Consider the following 16,340-nt stretch of genomic DNA (forward strand, 5'->3'; position numbering starts at 1 on the left):
CCACTGGCCTTCCTGCAGCAGTAGGTGGTTGTTTCGCCAACTGTGACTGCAAAAAACCAAACATACACATGAAGTGTTAGATGTTACAGTGACTAAGAATACAACCCCAAATTTGTATTTGGAATGTTGTTAAATGAAACTCTCGTTCTTATTTTATAGTCTGAAAATTACCTGCTGCTTCATGAGAAACACTTGGTCATCCTCTGCTACAATTTCTTTTTCATGAACAAACTGCAGTAGAAAAACATGAGCATAAATTTGATTAAAAGAAAGAAATAAAAAAGGTATTTTCTTTTTTATCTGATGGTGAATATGAATAAAACATTCAATAATGAAGTACCTGTATAAAATACTATGAGTGCTGCATATCACATTTTTCATATTTAAGACTGCTGCCTCATAATTCCATTTAGGCCAAGTTAATTAGAAGTGAAATAGAATTATCATTAACTCCTTTGACCTGTCAGCATAAAGCTGTAGATACATTTGTAGAAAGAACCACTAAAAAGTTCATTTAATTGTTCAGTAAAAAGGAATTAAGTAAATGGCTACGAGGCACATTCAGGGACATGTAAGAAACATGGAGCACACACTCTGTATCATGCCCATGTCTCTGCTAATTTTTTGAAGTCTCACCTCAGTAGTACTTTATAGGTAACTATGTCACACATAACTCTTCACCTATGTTGCATCACACTGGTGTAGGAACTGGACACAGACCTCTCAGATCCCAGTTCTATGCATCAAATCACAAGCACTCTCTTTCCAAATAAGCTCATCAAAAATTTTGCCCAAGCAAGCATGGCAAATATCAGAATCAAAGTTTATAATCCAGGCCTGAAGTTTATAAGTGTGCAAAAGGAAATATTGTCAAGTTATATTTTCCTTGTATACCTATTTAACATGTCTTGATATTTTCCCTAAAGATTTCAGAAAGGACATAGTATTAGTTTTCCCCACTAAAATAATTCACAATTGAAAATAAGATCAGTCACAAAATGGTATCTTTGTTAGGAAAAAAACATAGAAATATCTGCCTTCAATAGCCTCTGAGTGCATGGGAGTCCACTGCTGCAAGCTTTTCTCACATATGTTTACATGTCATTCTGTCAAGGCCTTTTGTTAGATAGCAAAATGAAAATATGAAAATACACTGAACATATATAGAAGTTGTTTGCACATGTCTATTTTTGATTTTACACTGTCTCAAACTTTCTTATTTTAAATACTCCAAAAGAAAGCATTATGAAGTTATAATCAATTCCAAGCAAAATGAAATGGTCTTTTAAAAAAAAAACAACTCAACCTGAGAAACAGGCAAATCATATTTAGTATTTTCGCATTTTTTCAATACGAAATAAGCCTTTAAAGTAAAACAAGTGTATTTGCAGTCTTGAACAATGTAACAATAGCAGAAAAAAAGGTGTAAGCTGAAGAGCAGCTACAGAACAAAAACACATAGTGATCTTTTATTTAATCAAAGAGCAACTTGAAGAACAAAATAAGAACACCCCCTCCTGCCCCATGGTACATCACACTTTTGGTAAGATGGAAGCATAGCCTCAATTAAAGAGAAAAATTGACAGGCAAATAAATAGCAAAGCAGTTAAATATGAAGACATCTCAGTGTACCTTTCTGACTGGTGGTTTTGTTATGATATCTTCAAAATTGTCATCTGCTTTTAGTGTCTGGAAGTTCTCATGCAATATCCCTATCTTCTTGTCATTATCCCAACCTGCAGGACTAGAGAAAGGATTATTTGGCTTAAAATTCTGTTGCTATTTCAGGCTATTCTTGCACACACTCCTGAACTGCACACAAATGAGAGCCAGGAAAGCTGTCACAGTGCCCATTCTCCTATGCAAGCTGGTTACAGTAAATTCACGAATACAAGCTGCACTGAGTATAAGCCACATCTCTGGGTGTTGGCAAATATTTCGGTTTTTGTCCATAAATAAGCCGCACCCGAGTATAAGCCGCTCTGTCGTTCGCAGCGAGGACCCGCGTGCAACAAAGTTGCCAAATAGTAACAGAATCGCGGCAGGGCAGGGTTTACTAGCTTGGCTCGGGCTGTGCAGGCTCAGCCCACTAGGGGCTGCTGACGGGGTCAGGTAGCCCAGCCCGGCGCTGCCGCTCAGCGGGACCACTGGGGGTCAGCCACCGCTGCCACTGGGCTCGGTCACCACGGCCCGGCGCTGCCCTGTGGTGGCAGGCAGGGACGCAGCCCCCCCCACTCCCGCGGCGGCGGGTGGGGACGGAGCCCCCCACCGCCTCCCCGAGCCGCAGCAGTGGCGGCCCGGGTCCCCCGCTGCCTCCCAGAGCCACGGCAGTGGCGGTGCGGGTCCCTCCCCTCCTCCCCGGGCCGTGGCAATGGCGGCCCGGGTCCCCCGCCGCCTTCCCAAGCCGCAGTAGGGGCGGTGCGGGGCCCCCCCCGTCTCTTCCCTGGGCTGTGGCGGAGGAGGGAAGGAAAGACCTCTCCCTCCTCTCTCCCCGCCCCCCGTGCTGCCTGCAGGCAGCCAGGCTCCACTGGCGGTGCAACAGAGTAGCGATTTGTAACAATCACAAAATGCCGACTTTGCAGCAGCTCGGCTCGGCACTCTGGCAGGCACTTCTGAGGTTGTAAATGTCAGAAAATTATTCACATATTAGCCGCTCCTGTTTATTAGCCGCATTTCCGGTTTAGGAGCAAAATCTTAGTCAAATTGTTGCGGCTTGTATTCGTGAAATTACTGTATTTATCAGTACAAGTACTAGAGACTAGTTCATCATGACTGAAAAGAGGAGTATCTCAGGCTGACTATTTCCCTTTGGAGCAGTGTGTGTTTGTAATCATCATCCACCAGCACTCACCAAATTCCAGCTCATGGGGATGTTACATGGAACTTTAAAAAGCATAAACTAAAAAAAGGATCTAAATGCTGCTTTACAGTAATGCACAGATTCATTTTGTAGTCACACACACATAATAGTGCAGATAACTTACATAAATACTGCATCTTTTTCCACAACAACAGCTGGAACATTGAAAGGAAATCCGTACAACTTCTGGACTATATATTTATATACTAAATCAATGTTTTTGTTTTCTTTTACTGAAGTGTAAATAAGTGCTGCCCCATCTGAATAAAAATGTTAAAGAAAACTTAGTTTAGTGGCTAGCAAGAGAAACTAAAATAACCTTTAAACTATCAAAAAAGGGTCAACTTTTAGAATTTTGAAAGGGAATACAAACCCAAAGCAAAACAGGTCAAATAACTTCCAAAACTTCATTCTGGAATAAGCTATTAAGTAACTTAAATCAATCTTTCTTTTTTCCTGCATTTGTTTTAGGCCATCTCAGCTGTTGATTCTCAAGTAAAGTAAAGGCTCTTCTCACTTTCAAAGCCCCCCAGTACCAATGGTTTTACTACAATGCCTTTAAAACAGTCTACTGCTTTTAGTGAGCAAAAATTTTTATGCCATATCCTTTTATCTTCTCAATATTCCACCCTGCAATCACTGCAGCACTAACACTAGCAGCTTCAAAAACGCCAAAGATCTTCCACTTTCCCATCTGGGTTTTTTTAATTAGGGGAATAAACTCTTACATTATACAGTGATCTGCTTTTAAAGGAAATGAAGGCAAATAGAGTTTACTATGTATCAGTTACTAAAACACCAAGAGAGTGCTTAGTATTCTAGCATGGTTCAGTATCAAATTAACACATTTTATGCACAGGATTAATAAAAAAAGTACAGTAATTTCACGAGTATAAGGCGTACCTCTGGGTGTTGGCAATTTCCGAACTTTGTCCATGTATAAGGCGCACCGGACTATAAGGCGCACTTTTTTTTTCAGTGAGGATCCATGTGCAACAAAGTAACCAATTAGTAACAATCACACCAGCAGTGCTGTCTTGGGTTACAATACAGGATGTGATCAAAGTATCTATTCTATCACCATCTGTTGTGACCAGGTGGGGCAGTGATCTTTATCTCTGTGGGAGATACTCTGCTAATGGGCCTCCACTGAAACCAGTAGGGCATTGTTCTTTATCTTTGCACCCCCCATCTTTCCTCCATGGAGTTCTCTTCTGCTAATGGCCCATTGAGTCCCACTGTGTGACTGATAAAACTACTTTATCCCACTGGGAGTTGCTCCAGCCAGTGGGGAGAGCCCAGCATTTCCTACCTAGATAAAAACTGAAATTCTGGGACACCAAGTCACCTCTTTTCCTGGACTCCAGAGGAAAACTGGACTTTTTTTCCATATCATCGCTGGACCTTCGGAGGGAGGCTGCACCCTTCTACAAGACCACTGCTTCAACTGAACCACATCTGTCACTGCAGGAGGACTGTAGCCACCATTTAATAGGACTGCTACCAACACCCTGACTGACAGGTCTCACCCTGACAGGGCGTCAGGTTGTACTCTGTGTCTTAGTTTTGAGGACAGGTGTCTGCTAGGAAAGGCAGAAGCCTCTCTTTGAAATGGAGAATGTAAACCCCCTCCCTCCAAATTATTATAATTTTGAAATCAAGGGGCTCTCAGGTAACGATATCGGAATTAGGAATAACAGTTCTTTACTAGGGAAATTAAAACAGAAATGCAGTACTACAAAGAAACAAACTCCAAACCCTGACAAAATCAGAGCACAACCTGACACCCTGTCAGGCATGGTGTTGGTAGCAGTTTGATTAAATAGTGGCTGCAGTCTTCTTGCAGTGACAGATGTGGTTTAGTTGAAGCAGCGGTCTTGTAGAAGGGTGCAGTTTCCTTCCAGAGGCCTAGCAGAGATGTGGAGAAATCTTGGTTATTTCTAGAGTCCAGTAGAGAAAGGGCTACTGGGTGTCCTAGAATTTCAGTTTTTATCTAGGTAGGAAAGGCTGGGCTCTCCCCACTGGCTGGAGCAACTCTCAATGGGATAAAGTAATTTTATCAGCCACACTGTGAGACTCAATAGGCCATTAGCAGAAGAGAACTCCATGGAGGAAAGATGGGGGGTGCAAAGATAAAGAACAATGCCCTACTGGTTTCAGTGGATGGCCCATTAGCAGAGTATCTCCCACAGAGATAAAGATCACTGCCCCATCTGGTAACAACAGACAGTGACAGAATAGATACTTTGATCACATCCTGTATTGTAACCCAAGATACTTTGTCACTGTTCGGGGTTTGTTTCTTTGTAGTACTGTATTTCTATCTTAATTTTCCTAGTAAAGAAATGTTATTCCTAATTCCCATATCTTTGCCTGAGAGCTGCTTAATTTCAAAATTATAATAATTTGGAGGGAGGGGGTTTACATTCTCCATTTCAAAGAGAGGCTTCTGCCTTTCTTAGCAGACACCTGTCCTCCAAACCAGGACATGTGCCAAGCCCCACTGAGCCCCGCAGCCCCGCGTGGTTCAGCTCGCAGCTCACACTTCCAGGTTGGCAAATTTCCGAACTTTGTCCATATATAAGGCACACCAGACTATAAGGCGCACTTCCAGGTTTGGACCAAAATTTTAGTCAAAAGGGTGCACCTTATAGTTGTGAAATTACTGCAATTTTTACTTTGGGATTATAAAAATACCAAATTCCCTAATTTATTTCTACACGCCTGCAATTCAAATCCTAGAAGAAAGTTATATAACAGGGTCTGATTCCTATTCTGTGGAATTCAGAATGGAATTTCAAGTTGTACATGACATATGCAATCATGGAGGCTACAACAACAAGAGTTACTACATAATTCCATTCTGAAAAATTAGGTCTTGGAAGCCCTTTGAAGGAAGTGCCATTTCAACAGAGCTCTCTGGCTCTTAAACTAATTCTTCCCTCTGTCACCTACTGTCCCTCCAATAGCATTTAAACTTCCCTTTACCACAGCACAAATGACGCCACAATATAGGCATGTTACTGCCATCTAAAATCTAGATCTCATGTCTGACTAAACAACACCGGACAGTATTTTATACACTTCTCAAAAAATTAAGTTTAAAAAGAATAATAGAACAGTAACAGCTTCTGTGCATTCTCTCTGTACCAATACAAGAGAAGTCAGTGGACCTTGCCTACAGCAATTCACACTTCTTTCCTTCCCTCCTAAGCTCATCCTGTGGAATTACTGAACACGGAGGAGATTACATATTTGGGACAAAATTAATAATACGCCCTATGTGCATCTGGAGCAAGACCATATTTAAATTAATTATCTTGTTGCTTTTCAGGGAGCTTGTCAGCTAAGATATGGTGTTCTGAGAACTGATTTCCTAAATACGGAAATGGAGGCACTAAGGAAATTCATGGTAAGGGTACACACTAGTAAATCTTGCAGCTTTGTAAAGAAAAGATACAAGAAAACAGAAACATTTCATTAAATGTTGCCCATTGGTGTAGCTGAAGCAGATTGCAAGCTACAGTAAAAGAGTGGCATCCTTCTTTGGTACAGACACAAATACTCTTTTAAGCTTGTCATAATTAATATACACATTGAATTGAGCAATTATATTATCTTTATGGTGTTTTAAAGGATACATTGTAAGCAAAACCGTCTGATATGTGACTGAATGAAGTCAAAGTGTTCATCTCTGTAGTCATGCTCTTTTTCCAGAACACTGATGGCATCACACTGTCAAAATAAACACAAAATTAATATGCTGCTTTCAGTCATCTGCAAAAATAGCAGTGCAGCTACACATCCAGTTCACAAGGGGAAAGGGAGATGGAGTGGGGTGGGCTAGTGAAGAGGAAAACAAAAACCTGCTAAGATAGTTTAGAAGCATGACTGAACCTTTTTGGTTTCAACAGTATATAACTGGATGTACATGTACTGGAGTCAGCATAACTTGGGAGTTCAAGTGACTGGAACTTTTCATTCACTCTCCCTCCCCACTCCAGTGCACTCCTCACTCAAAATCTCTGTTGAAAACTTACCACTAAATATCGTCATTTTTTACCCAATGCTTTTTTACACACTGTGGCATTAAAATACAGTGTTTTTAATCCAGTTACTAACTAGCAAAGGGAGGCAAAAGCAATGAATATGGAAGCAGAAAAAGAAAAAAGGTGTGGGGGTGGAGAAAAGAATAGAAGGAAACTAGCAGGTGGAGAAAAAAAAGCTGTTCAAATGAGAGGGTTAGCCTTCCAGAGAAGGAACAGCATATGCATCAAAAGGTTTATGCCTTCCCTGGGGACCAGTAGAGGCTGCAGATGCAGTATGCTTAATGCCAATGAGAACTGAGGAGATGGGGGAAAAAAACAACAAAACAAGATAAAAAATAGTCACATGAGAACCACACCATTGTTTTCTTTAATACGGTTATGTATCTAATAGAAACCAAAACAGATCTTATAAACACCCTAAGAACCAAGAAAAGTTGGAAGTGCAGCACTCCACTAACTACAATTCTTAAAGAAGTTCATCTTCAGAAAAATACCAGAAATATTTAAAAAAACCCACAATTTTCAGAATATGGAGAACTGTGGAAATCAAGGGGAATTCTAATTGCTTATTGTCTAGCTCATTTCTGTGAGCAAAACCAGGTCTAAGATATTTCTCAATTCCTTGAAAACTGGAAAAACTAAAGGGAAAGCCAATTCCAAAATAACATTAAATAATGGGTTCTAGAAGTTAACCAACCTTCAATATGAAACACTTTTAAAGATTTCTTAAGTAAAGTATTCAGAATAACTTAATAACAATGTGCTTCCCACCCCAATCCATAAGTGACAGAGTTATTTCAATAAAATATGCAAAAAAACCTGAAATGTGAAACAAACCTTTGTACAAACTACTACTACTGGAATGCCTAAGTTACATGTTAGTGTATCTGCACCCAGGGGTAAAATCACACTGTCATCTTTGTCTTCCTGTAATGAAGTATTTCTTCTCTGTGGAGAAGCTGGAAAATCCTCGCCTGGTTCTATATACTCCTGGAAGTCTCTTACCACTGAAAGCAAAAAAAGTTACATTAAAACATCAGCTGCTTTATTATTTCAACAATGATTTCCACTGCCATTGATCTCTAGCACTGTTGATTGTATAGTACTTCTGCATCTTGGTGTTGAAAAAACAGAGCATGCACCTAGTCCTGGCTAGCTGTTGGCTCTGTGCAGCACAAGGGAGAGCTAGCAAGTCTGAGATCTGCTGGATCAGCAGCCAAAAGAACATGATCAGATAAAATTGCCCATAAGGACAACAAGATTTTTTTTTTTTAAATCATTGTGAAACCACTAGGCAGTTGCTACTAAGGATTACTATTTGATCTGCTTCCTAAAGGATATGTGTTTCCTTCCACTTTTCTTGGCAAAGTAAATGGAACAGTTTGTCAGAATAAACAGAATTAAGCCTCACACAAACTGCTTAGCTGCTACTGTATACCAGGTTTTACCTACAGACTCTTTGTCCATATTTCACTCTGTACAGTGACTCAGCAGTCGTATAAACAAAAAATAATAGAATACATAAACACTAGTTTAAACTAGCTTTATAATTAGCTAATAGCATATTAAACTTTTGGTATGCTTTAAAATTATCAGATATTACTTTAAAATGTAGCAAGCAGGGTAAGTTACACTCTAACTTTAATTTTTTCTAATTCTTGTGCAACTCCTTGTTATGTTCCGCTGCACATGCCCAAGCTCTAATTACACAGTCACTTACTATTCCTACAGTCAGGGATGCAATGTGAGGCCCAAAATGTCTGTAATTTTTCACATCACATGTCCTGTTCCCCACAGCAGAAACAAGGCTCTGCCAAACCAAACTAAACCACTGCCTACTATTCCATGAGTAGCACATCCTGATTCAGCCAGCATAAGAAGTCAGGCAGCAAGGCAGCTCAGCTGCATCATGCACAGTGAACTACACCAGAACATCCCTCACTTCTGTATTAATCCACTGCTACCTTGACTAAACTGACTGAAGTCTTCTGAGTTCATAGAAAAGCATCTGTGCAATTAACAAAGCAAGATTTATTTCAATACCCTAGAGGAAAAATTATATCAGGTCAAGATTATTCAATTTTTCAGCAGATCTTGGAGTTCACAATAACAAAAAGCAAATGCACAGGTTATCATCTCAAGCAGTCAACCCAGGCTCTAATTCAGTGAATGCTGCTAATTCAAGTCTGGTCCGAAGAGCTTCTGAGATTAACTGAATATATCTGAAACCCAGAGTTCTCACCACAATATGTCAGTCATTTTACAGTGTCTTTCCTGTATAGTATCCTGTCCTGGGATAATTGCATAAATCCTCCAGTGGATTCCTAAAATTCCCAATGTGTGATTATAACATACTAATCTTTATGTAAGTAGGGAGAGCAGTAAAAAGAGGATTAATTTAGTGTATCACAGCTCCAAAGCTGTGGAATACTATCTCAGGTCTGTCTTCGTCAGAAACACAATTTCATTAAACACAGATTAATTCAGTGAAGAGGAAGAGCTATTTCAACTCTTCACACACAGCTGCTATGTATCCCCAAATGCCTTTCTGTACCAGTTCTAGTCCTCCAGGGTCTATCTTCGAGTGGAGTTAAGCTACTAGAACTGAAGACAAACACAGCAGCATGCCTCCAGAAAACTACACATACAAATCCTCAGTAGATTTAAGTCCCGGTAGCAAGTTAAATCAGCTCTCAGGAGCACTGAGCCTGACACAAGAATCTAGTGGGATCCCATAGCCAAAAGTCAGGCAAGCAATGTCACCTCCACTTTTTGGCAGTGTCGAGCTCCTGCCCGCCTAGCAATGCATGAAGTCACTTCACAACAGGATCAAAACAAAATCCAGCTTCCAGTCATATCTGGATTGTGTCCAGGTCCTCTGTTCAGACAACTTATATCTGTAAGAATTAGACCAGATAATAGAAAACCAAAACAGACAAAACTAACTGGAGTAGCATTCTTTTCTTGACTCATTTCATTGTTTACATTTTCTGGATTTTGTAGAGTTTCTCTATCCTATTCAATCAGTCTGTAAAGAACCAAAACTATCAGCTATACGCCTTTGATAACAGATACTGTATTCATAGTTTCAGCCAGCAAAATCCTATCCTGAAAGCGTTTGAGAGGATGTTTAATACACATGCACTAACATGCAAAACCAAACCAAAAAACATATCCAAGAGAGCTCAGCTCCTCCTAGCTAAAACAACTTCTTGTGGAAGACACGATTTTCAAGGATCGTATATTCCCTTAGAAGAATTTCTCTCTTAAAGGGACAAACACAGCAACTAATATTCCCCATACCTCATTCCAGAATATCTACAACTGTCACCTTACATTCCACTTCACAGCACAGCTACAACCTGCACTTCTGAATTAGCATAAGCACTCATTGCTTAAGAATGTACCAGTTAGAGTGCAACTTCAGACTTAAAAAGAAAGTTTAATCATGCAATTTGATCTCAACACTCAGCTTTCTCAAATGTCTTCCTTGTAGACTCAAATTCTACTACCCTAAGGGAAATGCAAAGGATTGCTCAAAATTTCACGATTATAAGCCGCAACTGATTATAGGCCGCATGTCTGGGTGTCGGCAATGTTTAGGTCTTTGTCCATGTATAAGCCGCACCGGAATATAAGCCGCATTTTCGTTCGCAGGGAGCACCTGCATGCAACAACATCATGAATTAGTAACGGAATCACAGGATCGCTTGCCCTGGCCCGGCGTTGCCTCGTGATGCCGATGGGAGGGAGGCACGGAGCCTGCTTGCACCCACAGCAGGAGCGGGAGGGAGGCATGGAGCCTGCTTGCACCCATGGCGGCAGCGGCAGTGGGACACATGGAGCCCCCGCCTCTCCCCAAGGCCGCGGGACCGGCAGGAGGGAGCCCCTGCCTCCCCTGCCACCGCGCTGCCAGCACGGACCCCACCTCCACCCGCCACACAACAGAGTAACCAATTTGTAACAATCGCGCAATCCCGGGTTTTACTGGTAGGTGCTCGGCTCGGCACCTTGGCTTGCACTTCCGAGTTTGGAAATTTCAGAACTTTTTTCATATATTGGCCACTCCTGAGTGTAAGCTGTATTTGCGGGTTGGGAGCAAAATTTTAGTCAAAATAGTGCGGCTTATAATCGAGAAATTACTGTAATATGGAGCTATAATGTGAGTTCAGCTAGCCAGTTTGAGAAAGACACTGACAGAGTAACAAATACCTAGCTCTGTTAACATCAATAATAATTACAATAAAGCTCTACAAGTGGAAAGAGGCCAGACGTGGCCATGCTGCCATGACTTCTCTCAAAATTTATGCTTTTGGTAGGCACAGAATAGGTCCCAGATTCTCTAACTGGCTAACTACAGGAACAGTTCAGAAGCTGATGTAATAATCTGCCTTTAAACAAGTAAATGAAAAATTGAATGCTTAGATTTTTTTTTTTTTCTGTAATTTCAGCTGTGTTCATTCTGGAAGTTTTTTCCCCCTCCATTGTTACTTTGTTAGAAAGAAGTACTACTATTGTTCACATAGCTGCTTGAGACTTATCTGAAACTAAACTTGCTTGGTAAGTTCTAATTTTAAATAAACTTCCAAAGAATGAAAAAGACTGCAATGGAGAGATTAAATGGAAAGCATTAGAAAGCATTAGGCATATTTAAATGGATTCCCATGTATTTGCAGAATACTCACACTTTTGCTCCATTTCTTTCATTTCTTCAGGAGGAATTTTTAACTTGTCAATATGTTCTCTTACAACACTTGCCCATTTTTGTAAAGAATCCAGTGCAGTCCAAGGTCTAGACATGTCTACTACCAACATAATTAGAGTGTCCTTTAGAGAGCTTGCCTCCATTGCAAATTTAAGAAGACCTTTGTGATACAGGTCACCATCCAAAATCCATACATTACATCTTGTTTGGTCTACAAAAAAAAAAAAAAAAAAGGAAAAGCATTTAATGAGATTTACTTGAAACACACACCACTATATAATGGCTATTGAATGTTCTTTGGACATGTAAAACACAAGGAAGAAAGCAGATGATGCTTTCTCAGTCCATTGAACACACATAATGACACAGCAATCTGCAGCTATTAGGGAGACAAGTTCCTCCTCTTTCAAGCCCTGATATTTAATGGCTGAAAACTGAAGATCTTAAATACATTATCTGAAAGGGAGGATCCAGAGAAAGCAGTCAACATTTCCAAAATAGTTGTTCACCATTTTTGAGTAGGAAAACATTTTCTTCAAAGATGCAACTTAGATGAGAAAAACTGGGTGAACTCAGTCCTATCTTTTTGCAGCTGTTGGCCTGCCCAGCTCTCAAGGACTGCCATCTCCTCTTTAAAACTCCATCTGACATGCCTGGATAACTCTTAGCATATAGACTGTACCTCAGCCACTCAAAAAATCTGAAGAACTGTAGGTTTTTAATGACTGAGTTTGAATTAACAGACAGTTTACTCTTCCAATTTGCAAAACGACAATCACCATACAAATAGATCATCCCACTGTTTTTCCCCCCCCAAAATATCACAATACTACACATTCACAAACATTTGCAGTAAAAGAAAAGATACTGATTCAAAATTAGTTGGCTTAATGTAGTTACATTTCCTTTCATGTAACTTTGTTTTTACTTGTTACAGAAGTTCCAAGGCAGACATTTAAAGCAAACTCCCAATCTTCTTAAATCTGCTTCCAAACCATCTTTGAGACCAACGCCCAGACATGAATTTCAGGAAAGCAGGTAATTTCAGAAAAACAAACAAAAAAAAACTCCAACCAAACAAAAAAAGGGCCAACTTCTTCTAGTTTTCCTTCACATGTTTGGGATTTTTTTTACAGTATACACAAGAGTTTCCATTTTTCTCCAAAGCTTCCAGTATATCCTTATTCACATACTATAACTCCAGGTACTGGGATATTAAACAGGATCTTAAACATCCTTTTTCCTTTCTAGATATACCTTCACCCAAGTTTGTGGGTTTTCTTGTTTATTTTTAAATCTCCTTTAGCATTGTGCACAATTTCCTGTCGATGACAGTAGTCTTGCAGATTGTGTGCCAGCAAGACAAAGGATTCTCTGTAGGTTCAGGACAACTACTTGCCACAGCAATTGAAACGGAAGATAGAAGACTGGACACCTTCTCCTCTAGGCCTGAGAAACGCACATCTATTCAGAATGTTCCTGCTAAGTCTGCATCCCTGGGCCTTTCTTTTTAGCTCTTTCTTTTGACAGGTTCCTCTCCTCCTCTACCACTTAAGTGGTCATTCCTGGTAGCTACAGAAGAAATTACACAAACTTCCTTATGATACAAAACAGTTCTGGAATAAGCTGGATGGATTCCTGCATACTATAAACAGAAAAACATTCCACAGTCATTTAAAATATCACACTATTGAACCATTGCTTTCAAATTAGTTTAAGATATTGTTACAAATACGGACTCACCATCTCGGTCTTCATCATGCACATTTAAATACAAATACTCCATTCCTCTTCCTTTTTTGTACTCCTCTATTCCTTGCATTTTTCCTATTAAGCTAGTTTTACCTGCTCCATCTTCACCTGGAGAGACAGAAGTAAGATACCACTCAGTCTTTAATCACAGTTACATATTAAAAACCACCTGGGGCAAGAAGAAAACCATATCCTAACAGGATTACTGAGCTCACTGGAGTTTTGAAATACAGCAGGTTTTGCCCAAATCATCCATCTGCTCTAAATGCATGTTTCAGTTTCAAATATTATTTCTACTTATTGATAAATGCAATTATCCCACCAACTATGCTACCTGAAATAGGCTCTTATACTCATCTTTAAAAGGATATGCTAAGGAGTAGTTAAGCACCTAAAAAAATTTCAGTCTTTCAACTACAACCAAAGTAGTACCAAAGTTTTTCTAACACAGAGTTTAATTCACAGTAAGCTCCTTTTATAGTCAAGAACTCTCTCATTCCAAAAAGCACACTGAAGATGGCAAATATGTTACCTCAGCTTTTATGAATCAGTTTCTTTGAATATTTTCTCTGTTAGAGATCTCAAGAAACCTTAAAAAGAAATGACGAATAATAAGCCCACTGCCTTACAATACATGTGTATGTATTTGGATAGCACAGAGACAAGCCTGCAATCCAGACCCATTCACTCTTATTCTCTCCCCTCCAAAGGAAACTTGGATAACCACTGAACCTTACACCATATGCACATGTAAACACCTCAACCACAGCCAGAGACTTTTCTTGAAAAACTTCGTTTTTTAGTCATAGGTCTCAGTGTTGGAAAACTTCACGTGCATTTTTTCCAGTTCAAAAGAGTAATGAAGCTGAATTTGGACACAAAGCAGGAGGTTGCCAGTTTGCTTTTTTCTCTAATTTGCAGAATGATGAGTATGTAACAGGCATTTTTACATACTTGAAATGCACTCGCATCTTGTAAAATTAAGGTTAATCCCAGGTCCCTAAGAAGCACTTTATCAATTTTGTGTCAAACAGAACATTTTTCCCCAAGTCTCTCCTATAGAGGGTAAGTAAACACTTGCTTTTAATCACATAACAAAGACACAAGCTCAAGGGCAGTAATTTTCACTGGTAAACATAATGATGTTTTCCCTTTAAAGGCAACTGACCATGATCTTATAGATGTCACTACAGCTACATTAAAAACACTATAGCCATAACCACTGTAAAGAACAGAGATATCATACTTTGATAGACTGATTTTGAATTCGCTTAACATATCATCCCCAGGATTGCCACACAAAGTCTTCAATTTAGAGGATAGCTTTATTTTTGTATTTTACTAACACTGGAAAACATAAGACTGCTTACTCTAAGGTGCCGTGGGGATTTTACTCAATGGAACGAATGTATTTTAAATGAAATATATTTCAACAAAGAAATAAGACCAGAACTGAAGTTTGAAGTCTAGTTAAGTATAGACAAGTTAAATGAAAAATTAAGTTGTACCCCTTTAACTTTTCCACAATTTAAAGGCTCATTTGTAAGCTCCTGTATTAAATCAAGATGTACTTGAGCAAACAATTACAGCTAGTTTTAGATAACCATTGGAAAGCAGTGCTATTTTCTAGTCATACATCAAGCTTTTCCTCTTGTAAGAATATCTTTTAAATAATTCTGATGAAGAAGTGAAGAGTTCAAGCTTCATCACCCTAGATGAATTACAATTCGTCCTCTGCCCTCACCTCTGTACTTATCCAAACTTCTTAAAATTGTCATCTACAAATAACTGAGAAGACTTTATTAGCTGCTGCTCTGACATGTTATGAAGCTGCTTTAACTTTTGCCAACAATGTCTGTACGATTCATTGTGCTATTTTACCTTTCTGAATTGGCACCTTCAATTAATGCATGCCAGCAGAAGGCTCGAGGCAAGACAAATCAAAATTTGTTATTCCTTTTTATAAGGGGTTGCACTTAAGAGCTTTCTGAGTTTCTCAGAACAGCTGACTTTCAGCTAAGTTCTTTTGCATACTACAGTTTGATTCACACAGATGACAATAAAGATTTCAACTTGCTTGAATTTGGGAAACTTTACTGTCTCCTGTGTGTAGCTACCAGCTCTAAAAGTTAGCTGGAACAAGTCTAAAAAACACCTGCAGTTGTAACAAGTTCTGTACTTGATAAAAGATACACCTAAACGGTCTAAACTACAACATACTTATATAGATGCTAATATCTAGACAACTACTGTTACAAAGTGCTCATGCTAAGCAATACAGGTAAACTTAAAATCTACTTCCCACAAGCCCCATCTCATGGCTCTGTGTTATATCATTTCCTCTTCAACCTGGTATTTCCAAATGCCTAAAATAAACTGGAGTTCAGTACTGTTAAATTAATATCTTATGGCAAAGTAAGAACTGGAATTTTATTTTCCCCTCTACACTGAAAGAAATTTTACCAGTACAGCACAAGACAAATTGATTTGATGTAAACTTAGTATTTCTGGACACATATGAACATACAACAGTAATTTCAGCCTTCCATCACAAAACTATTTGAATTTAATCTGCTTCATGAGAAAGTCTGTCTCTATTCTCTTGTCCTCAGCAAATATTCAACCATTTCAAAACATGAAGATCAGGCAGGCGGATCACTGACACATATAACAGTGCTGTACAAGTTACTGCATGAAGAGAGCAGCACTCATCTTTCACAAGGGAAAGCCAGAATGATGCATCAGTGAAGTCTGAAGTAAGTAATACATAAACCAACTAGTTTACAAACAGGATGATCCACTTGCAAAGATTCAAAATAGGTGCCTAGCCAAATGTGCCCTACCCCATAGGAGATCCAGAGTTCTTGACATAGTTAAGCCAAATTAGTCAGTATTATTTAAAAAGTTGGGAGGAAGTAAAAATAGGACCATAATTTGTGATAAAAGGACTTTCACCTTTTTACCCAAACAATTG

General features: G+C 39.3%; 1 protein-coding gene and 1 long non-coding RNA gene across 2 annotated transcripts in view; one reads left to right on the forward strand and one right to left on the reverse strand.

Moving 5' to 3' along the window:
• The window catches only part of DYNC1LI1 (dynein cytoplasmic 1 light intermediate chain 1), a 30,189-nt gene that overhangs the window by 4,017 nt on the left and 9,832 nt on the right, over positions 1-16,340 (reverse strand). Inside the window, exons 3-10 of the mRNA XM_033057372.2 lie at positions 13,358-13,474; positions 11,595-11,825; positions 7,747-7,916; positions 6,502-6,595; positions 2,985-3,120; positions 1,633-1,744; positions 172-231; positions 2-46 (exon numbers count right to left, since the gene is read on the reverse strand). Of these exons, the coding sequence (XP_032913263.1) occupies positions 2-46; positions 172-231; positions 1,633-1,744; positions 2,985-3,120; positions 6,502-6,595; positions 7,747-7,916; positions 11,595-11,825; positions 13,358-13,474 (965 nt within the window). The remainder of the gene's footprint in view (position 1; positions 47-171; positions 232-1,632; positions 1,745-2,984; positions 3,121-6,501; positions 6,596-7,746; positions 7,917-11,594; positions 11,826-13,357; positions 13,475-16,340) is intronic.
• LOC116995062 lies at positions 10,985-16,109 on the forward strand. Its single transcript, XR_004417649.1, has 3 exons — positions 10,985-11,469; positions 12,552-12,652; positions 15,979-16,109. It is a non-coding gene; the product is annotated as an uncharacterized LOC116995062 (long non-coding RNA).

Source organism: Catharus ustulatus, chromosome 1 (assembly GCF_009819885.2).
Source record: "Catharus ustulatus isolate bCatUst1 chromosome 1, bCatUst1.pri.v2, whole genome shotgun sequence".
NCBI classification, from domain to species: Eukaryota; Metazoa; Chordata; class Aves; order Passeriformes; family Turdidae; genus Catharus; species Catharus ustulatus.